This window comes from Centroberyx gerrardi, chromosome 6 (assembly GCF_048128805.1).
Source record: "Centroberyx gerrardi isolate f3 chromosome 6, fCenGer3.hap1.cur.20231027, whole genome shotgun sequence".
NCBI classification, from domain to species: Eukaryota; Metazoa; Chordata; class Actinopteri; order Beryciformes; family Berycidae; genus Centroberyx; species Centroberyx gerrardi.
In genome coordinates this window covers 14,318,209-14,344,214 of record NC_136002.1, presented here as the reverse complement: position 1 = coordinate 14,344,214, position 26,006 = coordinate 14,318,209, and the positions used below count along the sequence as shown (strand labels likewise).

General features: G+C 44.4%; 2 protein-coding genes across 2 annotated transcripts in view; both read left to right on the top strand.

Moving 5' to 3' along the window:
• Positions 1–14,517, top strand: part of dner (delta/notch-like EGF repeat containing) — a 56,762-nt gene extending 42,245 nt beyond the window's left edge. The window contains exons 7-13 of the mRNA XM_078284303.1: positions 621–734; positions 6,732–6,965; positions 12,553–12,675; positions 12,845–12,958; positions 13,328–13,459; positions 13,565–13,811; positions 14,242–14,517. Of these exons, the coding sequence (XP_078140429.1) occupies positions 621–734; positions 6,732–6,965; positions 12,553–12,675; positions 12,845–12,958; positions 13,328–13,459; positions 13,565–13,811; positions 14,242–14,353 (1,076 nt within the window). The 3' untranslated portion in view covers positions 14,354–14,517. The remainder of the gene's footprint in view (positions 1–620; positions 735–6,731; positions 6,966–12,552; positions 12,676–12,844; positions 12,959–13,327; positions 13,460–13,564; positions 13,812–14,241) is intronic.
• A 3,361-nt stretch (positions 14,518–17,878) lies between these two features.
• The window catches only part of pid1 (phosphotyrosine interaction domain containing 1), a 29,279-nt gene continuing 21,151 nt past the window's right edge, over positions 17,879–26,006 (top strand). The window contains exon 1 of the mRNA XM_071916378.2: positions 17,879–18,007. Coding sequence (XP_071772479.1) covers positions 17,978–18,007 — 30 coding nt within the window. The 5' untranslated portion in view covers positions 17,879–17,977. The remainder of the gene's footprint in view (positions 18,008–26,006) is intronic.

Below are 26,006 nucleotides of genomic sequence, written 5' to 3'. Positions count from 1 at the left end.
ACAAGAAAACTGGGTGCTGGATTTTACTGAACTCCTGCAGCTGAGAAAGGCAATAATGTGAAATATGGATCAATCTGCATCTGTTGCAGCCTACAGTATGGCAGCATGATATTAACCAAAAAAAAAACACTTTATACTTTTATATAATAGTGTTTTAAATTGCAGTGCATAGGGCCATGTTTTTCCTACATCATTTCTGTTTCAGCCATGGAAGAGAATGGAAAAGTTAGATGCTAATGGTTGTGGTGTTTCCATCAGTGTGCCCAGTCCAGATTGATGTTTGCTTTGTTCTTTTCTATACTGTATGCTGCACTGTGAATCTCTGTGTCTGTATTGTTCCTCTGTGGCTGGATCGACACAGAAAAAAAGCCTTTCAACCCTTGTGGCTCAGATCTGACGATCGCTTGAGGGCTGCGAGAGACGCAGCTTTGTGCCACAGCATCCTTATTCAGAGCAACTTTACCATGTCTGCAAAGGACTAGGCTGCAGTAATCACTGCCGCGCTAATGCAGCATTGATGCAGGACAGAGGCAGGATGGAGGACAGTGTCTACCACTCTAAAGCCAGACATAGTCAGACAGTTGATTACTGTACATATATCATCTCTGTGTGATTCTCAGGTTATGAAGGGGAGCGTTGCCAGTTGCTGGTGGACCATTGCCTGTCTCAGCCCTGCAAGAATGGAGCCACTTGCTTCAGCAGCCTGGCCGGGCCCAGGTGCTACTGTCCTGAAGGTACAGACTCCCACGGCTGCATGACTGTAATTCATGTGTGTGTGTATGTGAGTGAGTGAGAGAGAGAGAGAAAGAAAGAATGAGTGAGGAATGGCCAGAAAAGAGTGGTTTGTGTGTGTGTGTGTGCTGACATTAGATTAGACTATATTACATTGTCAGATCTCTCTGTGATGTGTTTTGCATTGTAAGTCATTATCTATTTAACATTTTACAGGCAAAAACAGCTCTAGATACACAAGATCCCATCTGGGTTGTACAAGCCCCAGTATCTCTGCCCCAAAAACCTTCAGCAGCTTGTGATGTGTGTGTGTGTGTGTGTGTGTGTGTGTGTGTGTGTTTGTGTTTGTGTGTGTGTGCATCTATTTGTGAAAGAAAAACAGGAAGAGAGGGACTTATAGAACGTCTGTGTATACAGTGTATGTGCGCCTGCAAGAGTGTGTGTGTTGTTCAGCAGATCTGATTCAGCTCCTGTTATCCAAGTGCTAGCATACTTTGTGTGTCTGCTACATGTTTATCAGTATCTGTGCCACTGAGATGCTTAATTTAAACCTTCCTCCTCTATTCTAATTAGTCTTCGTAGCCTCGACGACCCGCATCAGCCTCTCCCGGGAAATCTCTGACCGCAAAACTTCTGCCAAAACAGCATTTCTCTGCAACAGCACGCTAGTTTGCGATTAACACACACCATGTACCGACAACAACGGACCCGGGCACACACACACACAAACACACACATAAATAAAAATGCTGCGAAAACATTAGGTAACAATCCTCCTCGCCCGCCACATCAATAAAAGAACAGCAGACGTGTGTAAAAGCTGGCAGGAAGACTGTTTCTTGTTCCAGGTACAATTCCCAGCGGTCAGTTCATTCTGATCTGGAGGAGGCCTCGCATGGCAACACCTGACTGTATTATTAATCTGCAGCTGCTGGAGAACAAGGTCTCCGACGAGGAAAGGAATTCATAATCCACCGCATGTGTATTTATTTCCACAGAGAGAGAGAGAGAGAGAGAAATGGCGGTGAGAACCAATGGCAGCACTTCTTAATTAGTGCGAGGAGATTTTGCGGAGAGCGCCTTTAAATATTTAATGGGCTTATTAGGTAATTCTGTGTCTGAAGCAACCGTGGGTTTTGGAACAATTACCCCTCACTTTGCTTAACTTTGAAAGCAACTGGAGGTTGAATCAATTGGGGACATTGCCTCGGCTCAGTTTGTGTTCTTTAATTAAGTTTAGGTTTGTTTACTTACTTAAAAAAAAAGCGACCATTAGAGCATTAAAGAAAACATGTCAAACTTGGCAGCAGAGCAAACCAACCCATTATCGCTGTGAAGACATCACCTGAAATAATAGCACAACAGATCGTGATTCAAATGATGCAACATAACAAAACAGACAAAACTTCAAATAACTATCCACAGTGCTTCATATAAATAAATGCCTGTTTTGCTCCTCTCTGTTGTCAGTTGATATGCACAAGAAGTGATGTGTTTCCTGTTTCTGGCAGCAGTAAAAGAGCTTTGTTTGGAGTAAATAGAAGAACTGGGTAGTTAATATGAGCAGCGATAGCCCCCATGGCTGAACAGACAATTTAAAGAGCGCCATCACTTCATCAACAGAAAATCCATAGAAGAAGACGTCACAGTACTGGACACGCTGTTTGCAAAGTGATCTCTGGGAAGTGCAGTGCAAAAACCACTGCAATGACAAAACAAACCAAAAAACATATACAACACAACGCAACACAACGCAACGCAACGCAACACAACACACACACACACACACACACACACACACACACACACACACACACACACACACAGGATGTGAGCAAACCTTCTGTTTCTGTGAGGATGGAGCCATCTCAAGACGGTCCAGGAATAATGGTGTTTTCACATGAGAGAGACTGAGAGAGAGAGAGGGGGAGAGGAGAGAGAGAGAGAGAGAAAGAAAGAGAGAGGGAGAGAGAGAGAGAGAGAGAGAGAGAGAGAGAGAGATTTGCATTCACTACTGATGGACATAGCAGTAGAGGATGAGAGGGAGATGCTTTAGATGTTGGTTTGAATAGGAGGCCTTTAGGCAAATATTCATCATTTTACCACGTACACTGTAAAACAAATCTCACACAGTAATGTAAAGTTACCAATAAGAAAATAAAAAGTGTTCTGTTGTATCAAGCGGTGATTTCATTATCATCCCTTGTCTCTTTCGTTTGTCTTCGGGGAGGAAGCGACAAGTGTCTTTACTCCGCACTTCACTCTTTTTAGCGCTCAGTCTTCTGTGGGACGGTATGAAGTCAAACATTTTAAATGATAATTTGAACTTCTTTTGCAGCATCCTCCTCGTGTGTTTAGGCAGAGAAACGTAGGCACACACAAACAGACGCAACCCTAAACAAATACACAGCTACAAACACATGCTCGCAGGTGCGAATTACACACACACAAACACACACACACAAACAAAAGAGCATGCACAGATGCACAGACAGATAAGCATTTTTGCCTGCTGCTTAGTGCGTCAACACTATCTACCCTCACACTCACATAAATCACCTCTAGTTTTTCTAGCGCAGTTCCTCTTCAGCGGAAGTCTTCACAGCACAGAGAGCCGCATTAAACAAAGTGATGGATGACATGACAACTGTAGCAGAAGTCAGAGGGAGAATCAACACTGTGATCACCAAATACCAGCCATGAGAAGAAAACCTGCATTTTTATCCACTACATTGTAAGGCAGGGGTATATGGAGCTAAAATTCACTCTAAAGTATTGTAACCCTATTCAGAGTAATTGTAGCTGCAAGATAGTAATTGTAAGTGAACTCAGAAAAATTCCTCTGAGTGCAGTTACAATACTTGCACTAGAGTGAAGTTTAGCTCCATAGAGATATTCTAATAGTTTTGCCCTGTTGACACTGTTGGAAACTGACAGTGTGCCAAGGCAAGTTGTTACTTCTGCCAAGGGTGTGATGTTTTCGCCCCTGTTGGCTAGTTAGTTTGTTTGTCTGTCTGACTGTCAGCATGATATCTCGAAAACTTTTGAACAGATTTCCATGAAATTTGGTGGACAGATAGGCCTTCGGACAAGAAACAATTGATTCGATTTTGGTGTTGATCCGTATCTGAGATTTCCAGAAAAAGAGACTTGATTCCAAATCTTAAGTGTATGTTTGCAGGGTCAAGATGTCGATTTAACTTAAAGTTTAAGTGAGAGGAATGATGTCTTTGGGTGTAACAGCAAGTTGGAGAATTGTTCACCGTTAGCAGAGGTTTGCCTTCTAGTCATTGTGTGTTTTTACTGTCAGTCGACCAGTGTTTGGTGCGGCCACTTTGCATCAGTTCAAGGTGAAGGGACGAAGAAATCAATGAACAGTACAATTAATATTCATTTAATGGATGTGTGCGAGTAAGTAGGGCACTCTGACCCCTCAACAGAGGCAACCACACACACACACACACACACACACACAGACAAGGAATGTGTGAGTGTCTGTCAGTACTGTGACTGCCTCCAGTCACAGCTAGCAGGCGGGGGAGGAAGCAGGCCAGCTATATTTAAACTGTTAACCCCTCTCAGTGTTGGCAGGTTTGGATGCCAACAGCAGGAATGAACAGTCTCTTCTGTGTCAGAGAGATGCTGGGGCTCAGTGTGCGGTCATGACATAGTGTGTGTGTGTGTGTGTGTGCGTGCATGCATGTGTGAGTGTGTGTGTGTCCATGTTCAGGCATAGATTGATAGTAGAGAGAGAGAGATTGAAATGGAGCCCAAGACCACCAAGGTATGTGTGTGTGTGTGTGTGTGTGTGTGATGAAAAATGTGTGTGTGTTTCACCCTCAGAGAGTGTCACTGAGTCAGTGTCAGAATGATGTGACTCTATGGCCTTGGGAAGTTTGTCAGCCTGATCACAGACACAGTGCTGACTGGGGCATGATGTGTGTTGGCTGTGTGTGTGTGTGTGTGTGTGTGTGTGTGAGAGAGAGAGAGAGAGAGAGAGAGAGAGAGAGAGAGAGAGAGAGTAATGTAAAGTGCATGGAGTTGTCACAAAGTTCTTTACATAGAGCAAAGGAGCTAAATACAGAGGAAAACAGGAGATGAAACTATGAAAGAATGAATACAAGACACAAAATTCAAGTAATGCGGCAAGAGCTTGTGTGTGTGTGTGTGTGTGTGTGTGTGTGTGTGTGTGTGTGTGTGTGTGTGTACAAGAGAAGCGCAAGAGAAAGAAGTAGGGTGAGATGGGATGAGAGCGGTTGGAGGGAGGGAGGGGGAAGGAGGAGAGCAGGAGCAGGCAGAGGAGTGAAAGAGAGAAAAGGAGAAAGCAGAACGGCAGTGGTCAGAGAGAGCGAGGGAGAGAGAGAGAGAGAGAGAGAGAGAGCTTTTGGGTGAGACTTTCCCCTGACTACTGCAGATTACTCCTGTCTTCCTGCCGTTAGATGATTAATGTCTCAGACAGTGAAATAAGGTTTTTGCAGATCAACGGACCTGCTTGAGAGAAATCTCTTCATTAGCCCAATGGAAAGCCACACACTGGTGCAATCAGCAGAGGGATTTACTGCAGTGTTACTGTAAATCACAGAACCACTGTCTGCGGTGCATAGCCACACACACAATATCACACTAAGATGTACACACACACACACACACACACACACACACACACACACACACACAGAACGCAGCAGAGTGTTTCTCCACTCTGAGCTACAATGGCAGTTCTCCTGGGAGGTACGGAGAGAGGAGGAGAAAGAGGGAAGAAGGGAGGGAGGAAGTTATTTTTAGAGGAGGAGGATAGGTGAAAGTAGCAGAGGCACAAAAGCTAACGAGACGGGGCTCAGAACCGAGCGGCTTCGACACACAATGGGTCTCATATGAAAGAGCAATGGGGTGTGGGAGCCTGCAGAAAACACACAGACAAATGGATAAGCAAACACAGGCACGCAGACAGAAAGACAGGCAGACAGTCGTGCAGAAAGGCTGACAGACGCACATCCACACTCCTGCATAAATATTGATATTAGGGTACGCGGTAGTTAGCACAAGCCTGTCATGCTGTACTGCCGCTGATGCCATGTGTGCAAACAAGCTTTCATTCTCTCTCTTAATCACTTTCTTTCTGTCTAACAACGAAGAGAAAGGTTCTAGAGGAGAGAAAATAAAAATGGCTCCAGGATGTGATTTGGAGTGGTGGATGATGATGGACCCAAACCCCATGAGAGAGTATACTGGGAGAGTGTCTTCTGATCATTGGTGCCATGAGTCTTGTGGGTTTCTGAATGACATGTATAACTGAAATGATGGAATAATATTTGGAGTCAAGTCTAAGCTGTTAGATGATAACATTTTCTAGTGACAGAAATACACTGCTCCCCATCTAACTCAGTTAAACCCCAGAAATGTAAATACTCAGTAAGTGTTATTCCATATGCATGTCCTTACACACATACTTTCTTTGTCATCCCTGTGTGTTGTTATTAATCTGTGAATTGTTAATGCAACAGCATGACACATTCTTTGTTCTCTTGTGCTGCCATTGCTTGTGAATTAAAGCTGTACGGGGCAAGATTTTTATGTAAAAATAGACCCGTCTTATCAGCCTAAATCACAAGGTGGGGCTGCAGCAGAGAAGAACATCCCATCCCTACTAATTGAGACTCTGTAGATTCGCCCTATTTGCCCAAAAGAAATTCTGGTATCAGGAATGTACGCTTTCCCGCCCACAGGGAGTGATGAATGAAAACTAAAGAGCCAAATACAAACAGTGCTCCATCAGGGAAAGCTGGACTCTGATTTGCAATAATTACACATATACAGTATATATATGAATACTGGCAGTGTGGCCTTGTGGGTAGAGAAATTGATTTGTGCTGGAATCTCATGACAACTGTTAGAGTGTATATCCACATATTCATCTATCTATATCTCATTCAATCCGTTTTCCTTCCTCTTGCCCTGTCTCTCCTGCCTCCCCCTCCTGCCTAACCCCCCTCCCGCAGGCTACCAGGGTGCCATGTGTGAGCAGAAGGTGGACCCGTGCGCCTCCAGCCCCTGCCACAACAACGGGACGTGCTACGCCCAGGGCCCCGGCCCCCTGGGGTTCGGCTGCAGCTGCACAGCGGGCTTCACTGGCCCCACGTGTGCCCAGCTGGTGGACTTCTGCGCCCTGAACCCCTGCGCCCACGGCATCTGCCGCAGCGTGGGCAACAGCTACAGGTGTCTGTGTGTCCCAGGTGAGCTGATGTGTCAGCGTTCTCGCCGACTGACAGCTTTAATAAAGTTTTCTGTTCAATATGGGCTCTGGCTGCCACAATGCTGTGGACATCAAGAGCCACATTTAGCTCAAGTCAGTTAGGGGTGAGACATCCTCACCTCATTTTGTTGTTAATTGAGAAGTATCTAATTAATAAAATGAAATAACAGTTGAATTATTCAGAAAATTTAAAGGTTTCAGTCCCTCTCTGCCTCTCCCTAACCCTCTCTTTTGAAAAATGCAATGAAATGAACATGGGCAGCACCTACTTTTTTACCTACTTTTGATTTGAAAGAGAATTTACGATGTAACGCTTACAACATCGGCAGTTCAACATATGCACTTATATAATAATGATAATAATAATAATAATGATAATAATAATAATAATAATAATAATAAACTTTATATAGCACCATTCTTAACAAGGTTACAAGGTGCTTTACAATAAAATGAGAAGAAAAAAAACTTCAAATACAGCCCCACACAACATGAAGACGTTAAAAGACATTCTGTTTAAAATATGTTTAATAGTTTATAAGAGATTTAAAAAAAAAAGACACTGTGTTGGCTAACCTAAATGCCGGTATTACTGTCTTCTATCTCAAACAACACCTACATATCAGTTAACTTGATCTCAAAAAACATGTTTTTGTGTTTCTGGCCCCTTTAACGCAATCTATGAATCTTCAGAATCTTAGCTGCAAACTTTCACAAAACTCCAGCAATCCTCATCTCGTATTCAGACAGAACTATAAGTCATTGCCACAGACGCACCGTGGGACCGAGCAGAGTCTGTACTTGTTTACAGGACACAGTGTGAGTGTCCTGCAGGCACATCTCTTTGTCAGTCTCACCCAAGGGTCTCTATGGGATACCTTCCCCTCTCTTATATTCTCTCTGTGTTGATCTGTCTCTGTCACCCGCTCTCTCTTCTGTTCTCTCTCTCTCTCTCTCTCTCTCTCTCTCTCTCTCTCTCTGCCCCTCTCACCACTATAAATCTGTTTTTACATAGAGCCTGTCACGTTTAGTGTTACGTAAAAGAACGGTGGCTTGTGGCATTGGCTCCCATTCAGGCAGAGAAGCAATAAATATCGTTCGGCTGAGTGATGAGTTATTCTTAGATGGGCTGATCGTGGCAGTGGTGCTGATGGCTCTGTGCTCAAATCAATTGAGTGGAATGATGACTAATCATTATCCATTCTCTTGCAATTACCCTGTGGTGGGAGGGGAGGGGGATGACTTTCCCTGTGGCCCATAAACATAATTTGACATACCACCCCTCCTCCTCTGTGTGTGTTCATACCATCTGACAGTCTAATCTATGAGCCAGTAACTTGCTGTCTTCATCTCTAATTTGATGATCCCTATGATCGTTTCATTCTCCTATGTTGACAAACTCTGTGGCTGCTGCTTTAACTGTCTCCTTTGCAGCTGTTTTAAGGTTTGGCCCAAGGAAAATATTCAGATATTAAAACTGTTTAGTGCAGATTCAGAAAGTTAGGTTGTTTAAATTATCCATATATCTTGTATCTTGGATTTTAAATTTTCTTTTGCTGGAACTGACAGCTAACATATCCCTCCAAGATGGCATGTGTCATGAGCCTGGAAGTAAGCTCTTCTTCTGAAATACATAAAGGTTTTTTTGTTTTTTTTTGAAGATGCAAGGTCTCTGCAGGACACCGATGAATTTCTACTTCACGTTTGTAATATTGAGTCACAGGTTTGTCATGAAAATTAGTTTCACATACTTTGCCCACAGCTGTCCTTCCACTTATTTATTTGAACTTGGAACGAGGTCTGAGCTTTAAAATGTCAGATTTTTGGACCTGGGTAAAAATTACAAATATTTGAACTACAAGAGCCACACTTGATTTGACAGAATATTGAACATCTTAAAAAATGGACACATCACTTATGAGACGACATAAACCACACACCATCATAATCCCACCATACATCGTATTCCTCATGTTTAATCAAATATTTGAATGATTTCCACTCCTCTTGTGTCCTGGGTTGCAGAGAAGGCAAAAGTTTCCATGGTTTCAGATATCTTTCCTTTTTCTCCATCTTAATTTCTCCATTTTGTATTTCTTGAGTATTTTATTCCCTTCTTTGTCCTTTTGTCCTTCCTAGTCTTTATCTTTCTGTGCGTTTACCTCACCTCATTTCCCTCTCATCCTCTGTTGTCTGGTTGCCATGGTGAAACAGTTGCTTTGCAAGTGTGTGTATGGCTCCGAGCCATTGTCTGTGGCCGTGACTGTGCTAGTTGAGCAGATGCTGCCATCCATCCAATCAAATGTCTCTGCTCAGACAGCCCTGTCTAATGGGATTGGTGAGATTGGTGATTTGTAATTAGCATCCCAGACATTACAGTGAACATACACACACATGCCACACACACACACACTCACACACACACACACACACACACACACACACACAAACACACGCAAACACACACACACACACACACGCACACACACACATACACACACACACACACACACACACACACACGTAGCGTTTAGGGCCATAATTGACCTTTTCTCCACCTCATCAGTATTCCAGCTGGTGTCTGAGTGTGTGTGTATGCTGTGTATGAGCATTTGTGTCTGTATGTGTGCACACGTGCATACATGAATGCCTGTGTGTGTGTGTGTGTGTGTGTGTACGGGGGGCGGGTGTGTGTGTAGGGTGGTGTCTGTGTAAATGCCTGTTGGCGCTCTGAAAGAGGGCTGCTGGAGAACTGATATGTAGAAGGATCCCATCATCCGTGCTCTGTGTGTCTGTGTGTGTGTGTGTGTGTGTGTGTGTGTGTGTGCATATGTGCCTGTTGGCATTCTGACAGAAGGCTGCTGTTTAGCTGATATGTAGAAGGATCCCAGCCTCCTGCTTTCTGTAACCAGCTCACAGGAGAACCAGCCAGCCAGCCAGCCAGCCAGCTAGCTAGCTAGTCATCCAGCCAGCCAGCCAGCTAGTCATCCAGCCAGCCAGTTAGCTAGCTAGTCATCCAGCCAGCCAGTTAGCTAGCTAGTCATCCAGCCAGCCAGCTAGCTAGTCATCCAGCCAGCCAGTTAGCTAGCTAGTCATCCAGCCAGCCAGCCAGCTAGTCATCCAGCCAGCCAGCTAGCTAGTCATCCAGCCAGCCAGCCAGCTAGTCATCCAGCCAGCCAGCTAGCTAGTCATCCAGCCAGCCAGCTAGCTAGTCATCCAGCCAGCCAGCCAGCCAGCTAGTCATCCAGCCAGCCAGCTAGCTAGTCATCCAGCCAGCCAGCCAGCTAGCTAGTCATCCAGCCAGCCAGCTAGTCATCCAGCCAGCCAGCCAGCTAGCTAGTCATCCAGCCAGCCAGCTAGTCATCCAGCCAGCCAGCTAGCTAGTCATCCAGCCAGCCAGCCAGCCAGCCAGCTAGCTAGTCATCCAGCCAGCCAGCCAGCCAGCCAGCTAGCTAGCTAGTCATCCAGCCAGCCAGCCAGCCAGCTAGTCATCCAGCCAGCCAGCTAGCTAGTCATCCAGCCAGCCAGCCAGCTAGCTAGTCATCCAGCCAGCCAGCTAGTCATCCAGCCAGCCAGCTAGCTAGTCATCCAGCCAGCCAGCCAGCCAGCCAGCTAGCTAGCTAGTCATCCAGCCAGCCAGCCAGCCAGCTAGTCATCCAGCCAGCCAGCTAGCTAGTCATCCAGCCAGCCAGCCAGCCAGCTAGTCATCCAGCCAGCCAGCTAGCTAGTCATCCAGCCAGCCAGCCAGCCAGCCAGCCAGCCAGCCAGCTAGTCATCCAGCCAGCCAGCCAGCCAGTCATCCAGTCATCCAGCCCAGAGAAAGCAGACAGAGTGTAGGAAAGGCACTTGACATTTCACTGGCATTTCACTGAGAAGGCCCTGGAGGCTCTAACCGGGCTCCTCATTAATTCCCCCACTTTCCTTCCCAAACACACGTTAGCGGTGGCCCAGGGAGGGGTTGTTGAAACTTTTTCAGCATGAGACCCAAGTGAGAAATTTAGCCTGTCGAACTGGGAGCGGGGCTAATGAAAACAGATTGCTACACTTGTCATGTAGGGACCCAAGAGACATGGGTCCTCCAGTGATTTTGGCTCCTCAACCCTAGCTTGTGAAGCATTCCTCTGAAGACTTCAATACCAGTACAGAGGTTTAATCGAGAGTCTGAGCAGGTACATCCAGGTTTATATCAGGGCATGTACATGAATTACAGCTATTTGTCAGCCTAACTGCTATTGATTTATATATACAATGGGGGTCATATAAAACACACCTCATCGACTAACACTAGACTATTTTATAGTATTATAGGACAGAATTAAAGATCATATGCAGACAAAAGTACATTAATTCAGAAAACTTAACGCTGCTCTGTCTTTCAGTCTTTTCCTATTTTCTTGCAGATGTATCTGCATAACAAACATAACAGTGCAAGCCAAACAGATGAGTCAGCCACGCTATATTCTCTTTCACATATGCTTTGTATTTTTCTGTTCAGCTGCTGCAGCCTGTTACTATTGAAGAGGAAACAGACGAGGCAGCGAGCGTCTGTCAGTCTCTGTGTGTTGACCTTGCAGTCGCGCTGTTTTCTGACGTTAGAGGCTCATTCTGTCTCAGTACACAGCTGCCATCCTATGGAAAACACTGTGCACTGCATGCCATTTGACCTTATGTCCATGAAAATCGATGGCGATATGCTGTCCTTACAAATGACTCATGCACTTCTTGGAGAATTAATCATTATTTATTGATTGTCGTTGTGTAGTTTCTGGTTGTTATGTTTGTATCGCAGCAACGATTATGGTATCCAATGATGTGTTGATGCAGTGTTAGCCATTATACACAGTCTCCTTATGCATTAGTACAGGATTTCCCAAGCAGTTCTTATTAAGGGTGGATAACAAGTGCAACAGGAGTACAGCAAATATGTACAAAATGGGACCTCCATGATGACAGCATATCTGTGTGTAATGGATAAGCAGTAGTTATACACACATTGAATAGGTGCTGGGCTATTAGAGCAACGTAAAGATACATAAAGATGTATGAATGTTCCTAGTGTGCGGGCTCTACTCTCTTTATCTAACATATGCGTCCCATATAGGCTACAGATCAATTAATAATTCATCTTTGGGGTGAAGCAACACTGCAGCAGAAGTACAACAAACATTGAAAGAGCGGGACAGCTGGGATGGCGGTAGAGGTTAGAGAAGCAGACTGAAAGATTTCTGGTTCAAATCCCTGAACTGTCTCTAGAGAAAATATGAGCAAGGAAAGTGAGTGAGCATCGCGCTCCCCTACCTCAGCAGCTACCAGTGTGATGCCTTTGAGGAAGGCACTTAACCCTCAACCCCCTGCTACTTGGTGGCCAACAGATGAATGCTGTGGTCGCACCGGGCAGCTCCTAGGTGTCAAAGTGTTTAACGGTGAATATGAAGCGAGCGAAAACCCTTTCCCTAAATAAATAGAGGTTAAAGCATCCTCTTCGGGGTGCATTAGCAGTGCAGTAGAAATACAACATGTTAAAATCTTTAATGATTCCAACATTTTTGTATTTATGTGTCCCATAGGCTACCATGGCTTGTACTGTGAGGAGGAGTACAACGAGTGTCTGTCTGCCCCCTGCCAGAACTATGCCACCTGTAGGGATCTCATCAACGCCTATGAGTGTGTCTGCACACCACAGTTTGAAGGTATGTGTGTGTGTGTGAATATGTTTTTTTAAACATGTGCACACATCTGCAAATAAGCTTGTTTTTGCTGTATGTGTTTCACAGGACTGAATGTGCAACTAGATGCTGTAAATGATTACATGTACTGTGTGTGTGTGTGTGTGTGTGTGTGTGTGTGTGTCCCATGCAGGCAGACACTGTGAGATCTACAAGGACCCGTGTCTGAAGCTGCGCTGCCAGAACGGCGGCCGCTGTGAGAGCGCAGGACTCAACGCCTCCTGTGCCTGCCCACCTGGATACCTGGGTGAGCACTTGCACTATGCATCAGCCTGACTACCTTGCCTATTAGTATGCGTCTCATGATTGGGGATAGGGCTGAAATCAATCAAATGGTAAATAATGCATTTATTTAGTAGACTGCCATAAGAAACTGGTTGCATTCCAATTCAGATTTTCCACTATGGGAGTTGACAGAAAGAGCTCAGGCTCACAGAATGAAAACAGAGAATGATCAAAGTTTCTTATACAGCCCTTCTTATACAATCTCTCATTGTGAGAACATTAACAACATTAAGTCAATGAAATAATGGTGAAACGACTATTTGAAAAGCATTGGGTCAGGACACCGGGACTTTCCAACCTCTGTTGTTGATTGATATGTCTGTCCAATCAGGAGAGAGCTGTGAGGTCGACATCAACGAGTGTGAGAGCAGCCCTTGTCACCACGGGGGGACCTGCATTGACCAATCAAACGGCTTCACCTGTCACTGTCCACCAGGGTGGGTGGGGCCCAGCTGTGAGATCCGTAAGTCAACCTGCCAGAAACCGTCTGTACAACGGTTATTCTAAATTAGACATGTGGAAAGCAACATCCTTACCTTTTCCTGTGTGTGTGTTTGAACTCTCCCAGACCTGCAGTGGAAGCCAGCGCACCCCGAGGACACCCTGACCAACATGCCCCGCCACTCCCTCTACATCATCATCGGCGCTCTGTGCGTGGCCTTCGTCCTCATGCTCATCATCCTCATCGTGGGCATCTGCCGCATCAGCCGCATCGAGTACCAGGGCTCGTCGCGCCACGCCTACCAGGAGTTCTACAACTGCCGCAGCATCGACAGCGAGTTCAGCAACGCCATCGCCTCCATCCGCCACGCCAGGTCAGTCGCAGGATTGGTATAAAAACCTTATAACTAAACCCCAAACCTAAATCTGTGTAAAGCCTGACATCTAATAGTAAAAAGCATGCCACTGAAATTGTCATCTGCTATTAGCTGACCTCTGGTGCCAGGTGATGTCACCACCTGTTTTACTCTATAGAAGGTGACATCACTTAGCACCAGAGATCAGCCAATAGCAGATGGTAATTGTACTAATAATTTAAAATTTGGGGTTTTACTCTTTAAGAACACATAGTAGACGGTGGTAACAGTTAGAAAGTCATTGTTTATGTTTAATTTACCACTAAATCACGGGTGCTAACTCAATAGAAACAAAAAAATTGTTGTGTCATAGTCACAGCTACATTGCAAAAACATATGAGATGATGCAAATAATGATGTGTGGCTGATGTATATGCTTTCCTGTTAGATTTGGGAAGAAGTCCAGACCCGCTATGTACGACGCCACTCCCATCACCTATGAAGACTACAGTCCTGATGACAAGCCTCTGGTTACCCTCATCAAAACGAAGGATTTGTAAAACACAACCGTCCCAGCACATCTTAACCTGACCCACACATACAACTGCACACGTACAGTTGTGCATGAATACACACACGTACAGAAAGTCAGTATAAATCTTACAGTATTTCTTTAGAAAAAAAAAATAACAGCAAAACAAAATTGAATGTAAAGTGGAGAAGAAGAAGAAGAAAAAAAAAATCCAAAATATACTATACTGTAGTTTAAAAAGAACAAATCTGGAATTTGATACATCTATTTTCCTGTCAAAGTCCACGATAAGGCTATATTGTAGCATAAGAGCATACTTTGCATTACTTTAGTTGTTGATGAAGGGTGACACTACCAGTAACCTCTGCTGTACAATAGAGTGATGACTTTAGTCTGCACCAGACTGTCTGTCTGTAGATGGGGCCAGCGACCCATGAACCCAATTTCTAAGTGTAGACTCAGCAGGCAGTGCTGATAACTGTCCTTACAGCTGTGGTAGTAATAGGTGCACTCCTCATAGTGCATACACTGTACCTTCTTTCTATATTTAAAAGATCTGCAGTAGGTTGCCTTACTTGGTGCATGGGTAGATTTGATGTTTTCTCTGCATTATTTTGAAACCCTTCGTACTTGGTTGTTGGTATTTTTGTTTTTCATCGTAGCTGTATTTCTCTCTGTCAGGTCTGTGCCAAACTTTTCTTTGGGTAATTTGTGGTTGGTAGATCAAATAAAATGTGTAATAAAACGACTAGTCAACTGGGAGCAGATGGAGCAATGCTTTTTTTTTTTTTTTTTTTAAATGCATATAGTCCTGTTCTTTACATGCAAGTTTCTCAGTGGTGTACTATAGTAGAGAATGTGGGTATACTGCTGAGGAGAGAGTGGAGTACTGTGACCCTACCATCCTATGTATTTCAGTGATAACTAGGTTTATAGGGTGTAATCTAAATGCACAGAAAAATAATTGGGTGTACTCAGTGTACCTGTTTATGCCATTGACTACACTGCTGACGTTTCTGTACAAATAAATTGCTAGTATTGACAGTGTTGAATAGTTTCTTTATGAGAGTTTCTTTGCAGGAGTGGCCTTCCGCTGGCTTTAGGGATGAGCTGAGGGAGCAGAAAGAGGAGGAGGAGGAAAGTGAGAAGATGTAGAGGATGATAGGCAGGAGGAGGAGGAGAAGGGAGAGGGTGATGAGGATGAGGATGGCTAGCCCAGTCTACTCCAGTATATGTGTGCTTCTGTGTCCTGCCTCTGGACTCTCTGTCTGTGCAGCTGTGTTGTTCCTCTCCAGGTCAAGCCTCTGGCCTGAGCGATGTTTTACCACTAGGCTCAGCTAATCCTCCTCCTTTTCTTTTTTTTTTAAACACAGCAACCACATGATTACCTATTATCTATGTTGAATGATGTAACAATAAAGATACAAGTGAACACAATCTATTCACCAGGTGTCCTGTGTGAATTCTGTTTAAATTGTTGTAAACTAAAATCAAATATATTTGTTAATGATTTGTAAATGAAACTAAAACTATGTTTATTATGTTTTCAACCATGACCTTCCTTGAGCCAGGTTGTAACACTACTATCACCAATCAACAACCAATCAATCACCCACAGTCAGGCTGACAAGTTTTTGTTGACCCAGGCCTCATTCAGCGTCAACAAACTATCTACTGCTGCTGGGACATTTGTGTCTTTTCTCTGGGGAAAATTTAGTGTGTGCCACAGTTCTTCATCTACTAGTATGGATTATATTGACATTGGTTTAATCCTCCATTTTAAAACAGACAAGTGAGAATATCAGAAAATTTCAAGTCACCACATCACAGTGGTGCTGTGTCACTTACTAAACTAAGAAAATGTTCAATGTTTCATTTAGCTATGCTGTTGACAGTGAAGCATCTACAGTAGTTCCATAAATTTTACTGGATTAGTAGTTCCATTAATTTTAGATCAGTCATGATTAGCTGACACACAAGAAAAAATATTTTGGAAAACATGGGGCCTGATTAAAAAAAAACAAAAAAAAATGTAAACAACTGTTCTACAACATCTGTTTCTCTCCACTGGCCTGTCCCAAGGTCGTACCCACCAGACTGAACTGTCAGCCGTGGGAAAGACCAAATATGGAGCGCTGGTCCTGTGAACGGCCTCGCTGACCTGAGGCTTAATCCAGATGTTCCCCAAGTAAACAGCTCTAAATACAGACTGGGGCTGTGGAGTCATGTCGCTCACCACACCTACATACATGCACGCGTGTGCACAAACACACACACATACACACACTGCAGGGGCACCAGACGTTATTGATGGCTTGCTTATAGTCTGAGATGGAGGCCAAGTGTTTGACCTTTGCCCTCTGTATGCCCCGGGGGGGGGGGGGTTAGGGTGGTCTCTGTTTGGCCTTGAGATGAGTCCCAGGACACATCCTCTGTACCAGGGGTTCTCGATCTCTTTCATCCCAAGGCCTCCATGTTGATAAACTGAGATTCTCTCATTGCGCTACATGCAGTTGAGGGGTTTAATTATTCAATTTTTTTTTTAGCATTTTTCAGCAAAAAAAGTTACTTGAAATGTATCACCCAATCGCAAAAATATACTCGATTTCACCAACTTTTGTGTAGGTAAAGGTCTTAAAATAGTGAAAAATGCTGGTGTTTTCCTGAAATTAGTTTTACTTTCATGTCAGCATTCATTTTGTTAAATGGTGGATTTTGAACAAAACTCTTCATTTGGTAGATTTACACTATGAGTATGTGCGCAAAGTATCTAGACTACTTTTTGTGTAATCGTGCAAAAAGCACAATTAAATCAGTGAATAATGGACAATGGTTCAGTGGGTCCCCAGACCTCACTGAGAATAACAAGGTCATACCAGGCCAATCTCAATTCAACACAGCCGGGCAGACGGAATGTTTTTGTTACAACATGGTTTTGAGAAGCTTAAGAAGATCAAAACTGTGTGGGCAAATCATTGTGCAGCAATTCACCATAGACTTTGTCCTTAGCTGCCTTTGTGAAACTTGGGAATTATTGCTGTGAGAGATTGAAGTTAACCAAGTTTTATTGCCACTAGCCGCTGAAATAATGCCATGCCATTTATGTTAGGCTTTTATATGATCAATGGCATTTTCACAGCATTCCTGCATTGGCTGGTTTCTCAGTTGAGGCTGACTCACTCTTATGGTGCCTTCAAATGCTCCTCGAAAAGCTCAAACTTCCGAGTACAAAAGTCGTAAATATGACTTCTCCTGCACTCAGATAGTTTTGGTCTGTTTGGTATACCAATATTTGTTTTAAAACAAAAGTCGTTTCTTTGTGCTTGTTTATTTGTCATATCGAATATCACAGAAATTTCCCCGGTCGTGTTTACCACTTTGTTGAGTCATGTACGCTCTGGTGAAATCGCGGTATCTCCGACAGCACGTGAAGGCAGCATTAGCAGGGCTGACACTACAAACAAAGACCTGGTACCGCCACCTGCAGGCCAGTCCGGTAACTACACGCAGGCGGAGCAACGTCGCCTTCATTACCGTCCAGTCCAGATTGAAGGAGGAAAGAGAGGCAAGCTGTGAAAACGAGCAGATGTGAGCTGGACTGAGAAAAGAGAACAAGCTGTAGTAAAGACGGAAAACCTTTGATTCTCCTAATATGTGGCAGCCCGCGTCGGAGCGATTGCAGGTAGGCTACGGTTGTTTTAAACGTTATTTCTCGACAGAGCAGCAGTGAATAAACGGTTCAACCCTGTGTTAGCAGTTCTTGCAGCCCACAGTGCTGTGTGTGGCTCCAGCCTAGGAGTCTTGCTACGGTTTCTGCAGAATTTAGAGCTGCTAGCTACAGATGTTTTGTGTACACCGTCTTTCACGTCGTTTTGACAGCCGTTGCTTAAATGTGAAAAATCAGTTCTCTTTATTCAAACACTCATCTGCTGCTGCTCGCTCCGTATTATCCCAATTTGCCTAGTGCTACGTTTTAACGTACGTTACGCAAGCCTGGGTTACAGTGTATCAATGTATATACCTCTACTGGATTCCTCTGCGAATCCACCACAGGAGATGTTCATACATTTTCTGAGACATGCATTCCAGAAGTCAGTAAAATGGCCATGTTGGCCCTCAGGCCTGGCTCATCTGAGCCTCCTTTTACACTCTACCTTCACACTATAACCTACTGAGTGCAACGGTAGGCCTACTTCTGTTGTCAGTCTGTATTTTTTTTTCAGATGGCGTCATGTTGCTTGGCCTATGATGAGATTAGGATGTTTAATCTCTCGTTTTCCCCTCCTCATTTCTTCCTGGAAGCTCTGGGTACGAGACTGTTTCTGTGTGAAGTCGCTGAAAAGCAGGTCCTAGCCAACAACCTGGCGTCTCTGACCTGTTTGGAAATGGAAAAAACATCGTTAACGACACGTAGTTTGATATCCAGGGGCGAGGGGCAAGCCGTGCACCGAGCCTGGCTTCACGTCTCCTGCAGACGTAATGCTCTCCAGATGTCGGGGTACGGACTGCCTGCCAAGTGAACTTGCACAATCCCCTCTCTTGCCCAGGCGTCAAGAAGATGGAATCACATATTATTAAAGCGGATAGTTCCGGTCCTCAGTTCTGATTGGCTGAGTCGGGGCAGCTGTAATTTATCCGATAAACGCACACCTGTGGCCCATAACATACCAGTTAATTTAAATATTGAAACGCCAGGCTAACTGATAATCACTCATCACTCATTCCGCTACTCTGGTGTCGCCTAGCAACCGCGTTCCAGAACTATATTGCTTGGCGGAGGAACAACGTCTGTTATCAGTTAACTATTGTTTATTTAAAAATAAAAGGTTTATTGAACAATTCGCAGTGTTTTTAGACCAGCTGAGAGGGTTTTAGGCACTGGGCTTCATGTCATGCCTAACAAGTGTTCTAAAATCACTGTAAATCACAACATCTCCCGGCTTATTGCTCAAGTAAACTTGCAGAGAGCCAGTGTTTTCAGTGATTCTATCCAGTCCTGCATTGTACCTGCGTGAAATATAGCAGCATGAACATCAATGTAGTGCAAGCTGAAGACTTCTCAAAATCAAACTTTGAGGTAAAGTAATAATATACATCAAAGCAATTAATACTTTTATGATAGTATAATTGCTTTGGCTTTATGTTGATGGTTGTGTGCTTGGAGGTCATAGTTTACCCACTGACATTCACAACCACATCACAGAACATGAATAGTTAGGATTCCTTCTAACTGGAATAAGTCCCAGACCAATAAGTTCACTATATGTTCTGAAATGGAAACCAACATTACCCGACATCTGCAGTCCACCACTGAAAGAACTCTACAGAAACACTTCCAAGTGTGTGTGTCTGGGCGAACTCGGCTCTCGGGTCTTCCAGGCCTCAGAAATCCTGTCCGTCTCAGAGCCATGGTCAGTTAGCCCTACGGCCCTGGCCATGATTCCCCCAAAGCATTTCACCATTAGGAGATTATGGTAGCGATTGTACACTACCCCACCCTGCATATATCCTGCATCAGCACTGGAACATTTTCTTAACTGTCTCTTTTGGGGGTCGTGCAAAAGTGCAGAAAGTAGGATTTTCACAATAATAGCCCTGGCTGCCTATATGTAACATGGTGAGATGCTCAACAATCACAAGAAGATTCACAAGTCATTAAGCAATGCCCTTGGCACAGAATTTGGATCCACAAGGTCTGTCAAGGTTGTAACTCCTCTTCTTGGCGTGTACAACAACAGAATCCCTCATGGATTCCCCAGTACCTAACAGCCCATGGTCCAGAGGGCCACACTTCACTCACAGGGGCTATTTGGGATAGGAACGTTTAATACTGATTGTTATAATGACCCATATCTGTGGATAATATACTAGCATGGTTAACATTTGATGCACATTAGCTTTAGAATCAGTGAGGAAGAGGCCTAATTCAAATTAACAGTATAGAGGAGAACAACCGTTGCAATAAAAAAAGCCTAGAAACATTGTGTTGTGCAACCATAGCGATGTCTGGCCATTCCCTGCTCTGTAACCATGACGACGGTCATCCTTTCGACTGATATTGTCATCCTTCACCTCTTTGAGGCAGGAACGGCGGTGTTCTGGGGAGCTGAAGCAGTCAGGTAGCGGAGCTACGTCCTGCTGCTTATTTATTATGTTGTGTTTTGTTGTTTTCTTTCACCATGGCATCCATCCACAATATTCTCACTTGCGCTGTCCTCTGTTGCCATAGCAACATCTGATGTCTTGCTGCATTTTCGTCTCCTGCTCGAGTGGGAAGAGGAGGGAGGGAGGGAGGGAGGGAGGGAGGGGGCAGAAGAAGAGAGAGAAATAGGCAGAGATAGGTCATGGCGTGAGTTACAGGGTACCTATGGGTTTACAGCTCATTTTTACTGACAATCAGAAGTGTCTTGGAACCGCAGCCAGTGTTGCAACGGCACGTGTTGGTGCTGCATTGTCTGTCTTTGCTCTGTCTGTCTCTGTCTCTTTGCGTCTCTGTTTTTCTCTCCCTCTGTCTGTCTCTCTCTTTCTTCTCCAACCCTCCTACCTCTCTCTGACCACATCCCTCAATCAGTTTCAGGGGCCCTTCCTCCCAGGCACATGCCAGCCATGTTAGTTCAACAGAAGATTGCACAATATGCACTGGTCCTCGCACAAATGTACACACACACACACACACACACACACACACATAGATACACACACAAGTTGGCAGACAGGCAAATATGCACACACACACACAAACACAAAACAATAGGCTTCCCTCTTGACCATCTCCGGGGCTACTAAACATGTTTTTTCTCTGTCAGCAGCTCCTTCTTTTAGCCATGGTTTTCATTTTTGACATTTTCATGTCTGTGATACTGACAAACAGGGCTGAGCAGATGAAAAGGTTTGGTCCTGACAGTGCAGAAATAGCTGGCTGAGGTCAAACATGGCCAGAACCAACCACCACACTGCGTCTATCTGCGCGCCTTTTCTTGTTACTGTCTGCATATTGCCATCTCTTCCTGCCTTTATTTGTCTGTCTGTCTGTCTGTCTGTCTGTCTGTCTGTCTCTGTTTCTGTCTGGGGCTGCTTTGTGGTCAGTCACAGGCTATGTTGGTGAGACTGTGGCCTCGCTGGCGAAAGGAATCCATAAGAAGCGCTGGCACAGCATTCCCATAGTTCCCCCGACTGGATGGGTCTTTCTACCAGCACACATCTGCTCCATGTGAACGAAAGGCCTTGGCATGCTGTAGCAGAGGGCTGGTTTGGCTCTTGCTACACGACAAATGGGCATAATATCCTGTTTGAGCAGGTTGTGATTTTCAAGGTTTTCTCAAGGATTCGGGAGTTTCAAGGAGTTTGATCCTACCCACTGATCAAAAAGGAATAGTCTCAACAATGTGATTTTTATTTTTTAAATTGGAACAGAACACTACCATAATTTTTCATTTTCTTGCTGTTCTGTCTTCCCCCTCTTATGTCCTGCTTTTTTCAGTGTCCAGATCCTTTCACTAGTTTAGGCCCAAAGAGAAAAAAACAATGCTAGTTACTCAAGAGGATTTTGCTTTTGTCTTCAGTGATTCTTTTTTTTTTTTCGGTGATCAAAGAGGCAACCCACCCCCACCCGCTCCAGTGTAATTTTGAACTTGTTGGAACACAGTGGTGAGATGCATCATTCCCCCAAGTTTCATCAAAATCTGATTAGCGCTGTGTGAGACATTCTGAGTTAACAGATGAAGACCGATCCATAGGCCCATGATGAAATCGTGGGAGACGACAATGAGGCTCTTTTTCTTAATTACTGAATAGCTCACGTTTTGCAGATACAAGGTTTTGACAACAGCAGTTTGCTTGTGTAGAAATGGAGCACATTGCATGGACCATGTGTTTTGTGTCATTAGCAGGTCTTGTTAATGTGTGTCTTGGTGCTGTGTGGGCTATATAAGATGTGGGGGTGTGTTGACTGTTTGCGTCAAAGAGTTGATGATGTTTTTATTGCCAGCCGGAGATTGCCACCCCCAGGGTCTGAGGTTTGGGTCCGTTGATACCCACTTCCTCCTACAGAACTAACCCACCAATCACAACATCCGATCATTGACCTTCCCCCCTCCTACACACCTAGCCGTCCAATCATGGTTTGGAGAAATGGCTTTTCCTCCACTTAGGGGCCGGGCATGGACCTCCCACGGTCCTCTCCGGGTTGAGCCCATTCAGACATATTTCCTCTCATAAACTGTCCCGGGATCAGAGGAGGAGGCTGTAAACACATAGAGGGACAGCCTCAGAATGTTATACTGCCCTGTCCCTACCATGCAAGGGATGGGGGTGCAGGGCGTCCTACTTGTGGTTTTAGGAAATAACCGCCACCATGTGTGTGTGTATCTGTTGGGTGGACAAGACCTCCTGCTCTACCTGTGAGCCACGGCTCCAACTGTGTCAGAAATATTACTTTAATCAGGTTCCAGAAGGAATAGGAGGATACGTTTTGTGTGTGTAGCTAAATGAAGTCCGAGGACGGGGCAAAATAGAGCAGGAAAGAGCTGGGTGCCAGGCCAGAATGACGACTGGTTTGTTACGCTTCCCAGTGAAGTCGTCGTTTGGAAAGATGTGTTGTTGGTTAAACTTTATTGTTTTTTGTCTTTGTGGAGTGAAGTAAGATATAAAATGTGTGACTTCAGCAATCATGTTTGTCCCATCACTGGGAAACGGACGTAACTGAAGAGTAGAATGATCCGTCCTCTACACGACTAAATAGGACTGGGTATCATGTCAAATTTTTCGGTAGTGATTCTGGTCCCTTGAATTTGATACTGGTGTCAAATCAGTACTTTTTTCAGGCAATCAACTTTATTGTAGGGACATGATTAGGCAATGAAGCTAGAAAAATGACCCATGTCTACTTAAATCGGTGCAAGCTCTGTTTTAGCTAGTGTTAGCTAGATTGCTAAAACCAGAGATAGTCAGCTACCTACAAACTACCAAATCATTTCAGTGCTGTGCAAGTTTGTGCTGTGCCTGAGTGCTCACCTCTGTAAAGGCTTGTTGCGGTTTAAGATTGGCTGCACCAGAACAATACAAAAGTATTGAAAGTTGGCACCAATTAGACATGTTCGGGTACTGTGTACTGACCTGATTCGGTCTCTCCCAAAAAGTACCAACCTTAGGTGCCCAGCCCTAGGACTTAATGTAGGTGCACATCGATGAAGTGGCCAGTCATCGTAAACAGGTGGTGCCAGGAGGTAGACGAACAAGTTGCATAAAAGTTTTTGTGCTACGCACCAAGATGATGTCATATTTAATTGCTGAAACAGAAGCAGCAGATCTCTTTTCGTCTAAATGGGCCACTTCTTTCTCCTCAGATGAGCTAATGATGATGGGGTTTCCTGGTGGCTCTTTCTTCCAATGCGAGTACCATGTACTTAGCACTGCATGGGTTCAGATCCTCATCATACTAAGCTATTACATCTCTCACTAGTCACTGGTTTCTGCTAGGGCTGTCCCGAATACCATTTTTTTGGGTTCCGGAGCTTCGGTAGTAATCAACAGCGAATATTCGAAGCTTCGGCCGGAGGGGGGGGGGGGTCGTGTTAAGAGTAACGCACCTTCAAACTGCTTGGCTTTCCATACACGGGCAACAGTTCACCCGACAAAGTTCACACATAGTCACAGTTCCTCCTCACAAAAACACAGCGCTGAAAACATACTTGGTGGAGTCCACAGGTCCGTCGCTCCTACACGGTCCAAAATGGGATAGAAAACTCAGCGGCAACCTCTTGGCAACCAGCCAGCTAGCGGTCTTGTAGCTCCTTCAGTTAGCAGCCAAGGAAAATGTATCTTAGCACCGTTTATATCCACTGAGACACCGTCATAGCGTGGAGATAGCAGTCCACGGCAACCACGCTGAATCCACTTGAACTCAAACAACAGTCCGACCTCACTCAGAGTGGCCACAGCTTAAATCCGAGGTGATTACGACACGGTTCGGGCGCCATTTGTAGAGATGTGGATGATCTCCGGGGAGTCGTTAGAGAAGAAGAGATGAACACCAGACGAAAAACTTTATACTTCAGCTGTAGTTTTATAAAGGGCAGGCGTTGTTGTGATATAGGTCAAGCTCTGACTCCGCAAGAGCGGAAGTGTGACGTCACTATATAGACACCCAAGCAGCGATCATTACATATAAAATTACATAAAAAAAACGAATATCCGAATCCCAAAATTGAAAACCGAATACCTACCCAACGAACGAATATCTGAATAGTCGAATATTCGGGTCCAGCCCTAGTTTCTGCCTGCCTTCACTGTAACTATGGGAAACAAGCTAGTAATACACAGCTCAGACGTGCCCGACTGCTTAGGTTTCTGGACATATTTTCTCCACGCTCATAGTACTAACAAAAATTAACATTAGCCATAGTATTTCACTGCTGTGCATCGTAGAAGTCGCCAGTTCTCCAAGCTCGTAAAACGGTTGCATTTATTAACCCAGTGACCATTGGTTATTAGGGTTTTAGCCTGTTTTGCAACAGGTTTTTTGATGTCGCAACCATAGCAATTACCTCAGAGATGCACAGTATAAATTCTTCTTGTCTACAGCCCTAGAGCATGTCTGCATGTCTGAGCTCTATACTTGAATGTTGGAGCGATCATTTCCGTTTGAAAACGAAAAGATGAGACACAGAACAGATGAGCTGATAACAGTCCGTGATGGCCTACTGTCTTGCTCTCCGCCAGCACACCAGACAGACCTACAACATCTGGTACAGGGCTCTACGCACTCTTTCATCTTCAGGCCCTTTACATCTGTATCTGGGTTTGTGTGTTCACATGTGTGTGAGCCAATCTAATGTTGTTTACAAACTGTTTTGGTCTTGAGGTCTGTGTTAAGCTTGCAACCATCCTTTACATCACTAACCACCTTATGAGTTTTCAGGATGAGTTTCAGACTAGTTGTGTAACCCAGGGGTGTCATTTTTTTCTGGATTTCATGCCTTTTGGACACACAACATCTATCCAGTTTTCCTTTGCTGGTGTCTTCCTTTTACTTCCAGCTGTTTTGTGTTGTCCTGATCACATCCCTGTAACCCCTGTTTTGTGTGTCTCGGTGGGCATGGCAGTGACTCGTTTTACCCTGTTATGCAGGGCCTTACCATGCGATTGACCTGAGAACCTCTCTCCTGTAGGAATGCTCCCTCAGGGGGCTAAAAGTTTAACTTACCATCTGTGACCTGTTAAACTCATCACCGCAGGAGGCAAACTCCACACCATAGCTGACACACTCCAAAGCCAGCCTGCTTGATATCCCATGGAAGTGACCTTCCAAGTATTTTCAGAATTTGAGTATTTTTATGCATGCCCAATTCCCAATTATCTCCAACAGAAATGATTTGAATTATTTGCGTGGTTGTTGTTGTCTTGATGACAACCTTGATTTCCAGTAGTATTCAGAGAAATGCTTGCAGAGTAGTGTTTCGGAACTGGCCGGCAACAAGGGGTCAGTTTTGCATTGAGATCCAAATTTGACCTTCATTTGACCAAATGTTAAATGAACTCAGAAAATAAGTAGGACCAGGTCAAATATTGTTTAATGTGGCACCAATAGATATCATAAAGGTCTGGAGACAGACATTATTGTTCTTGTTTTATCATATGTTTTATGTTGTTCCATTTCATCATAACTTCTATACAGATGAACC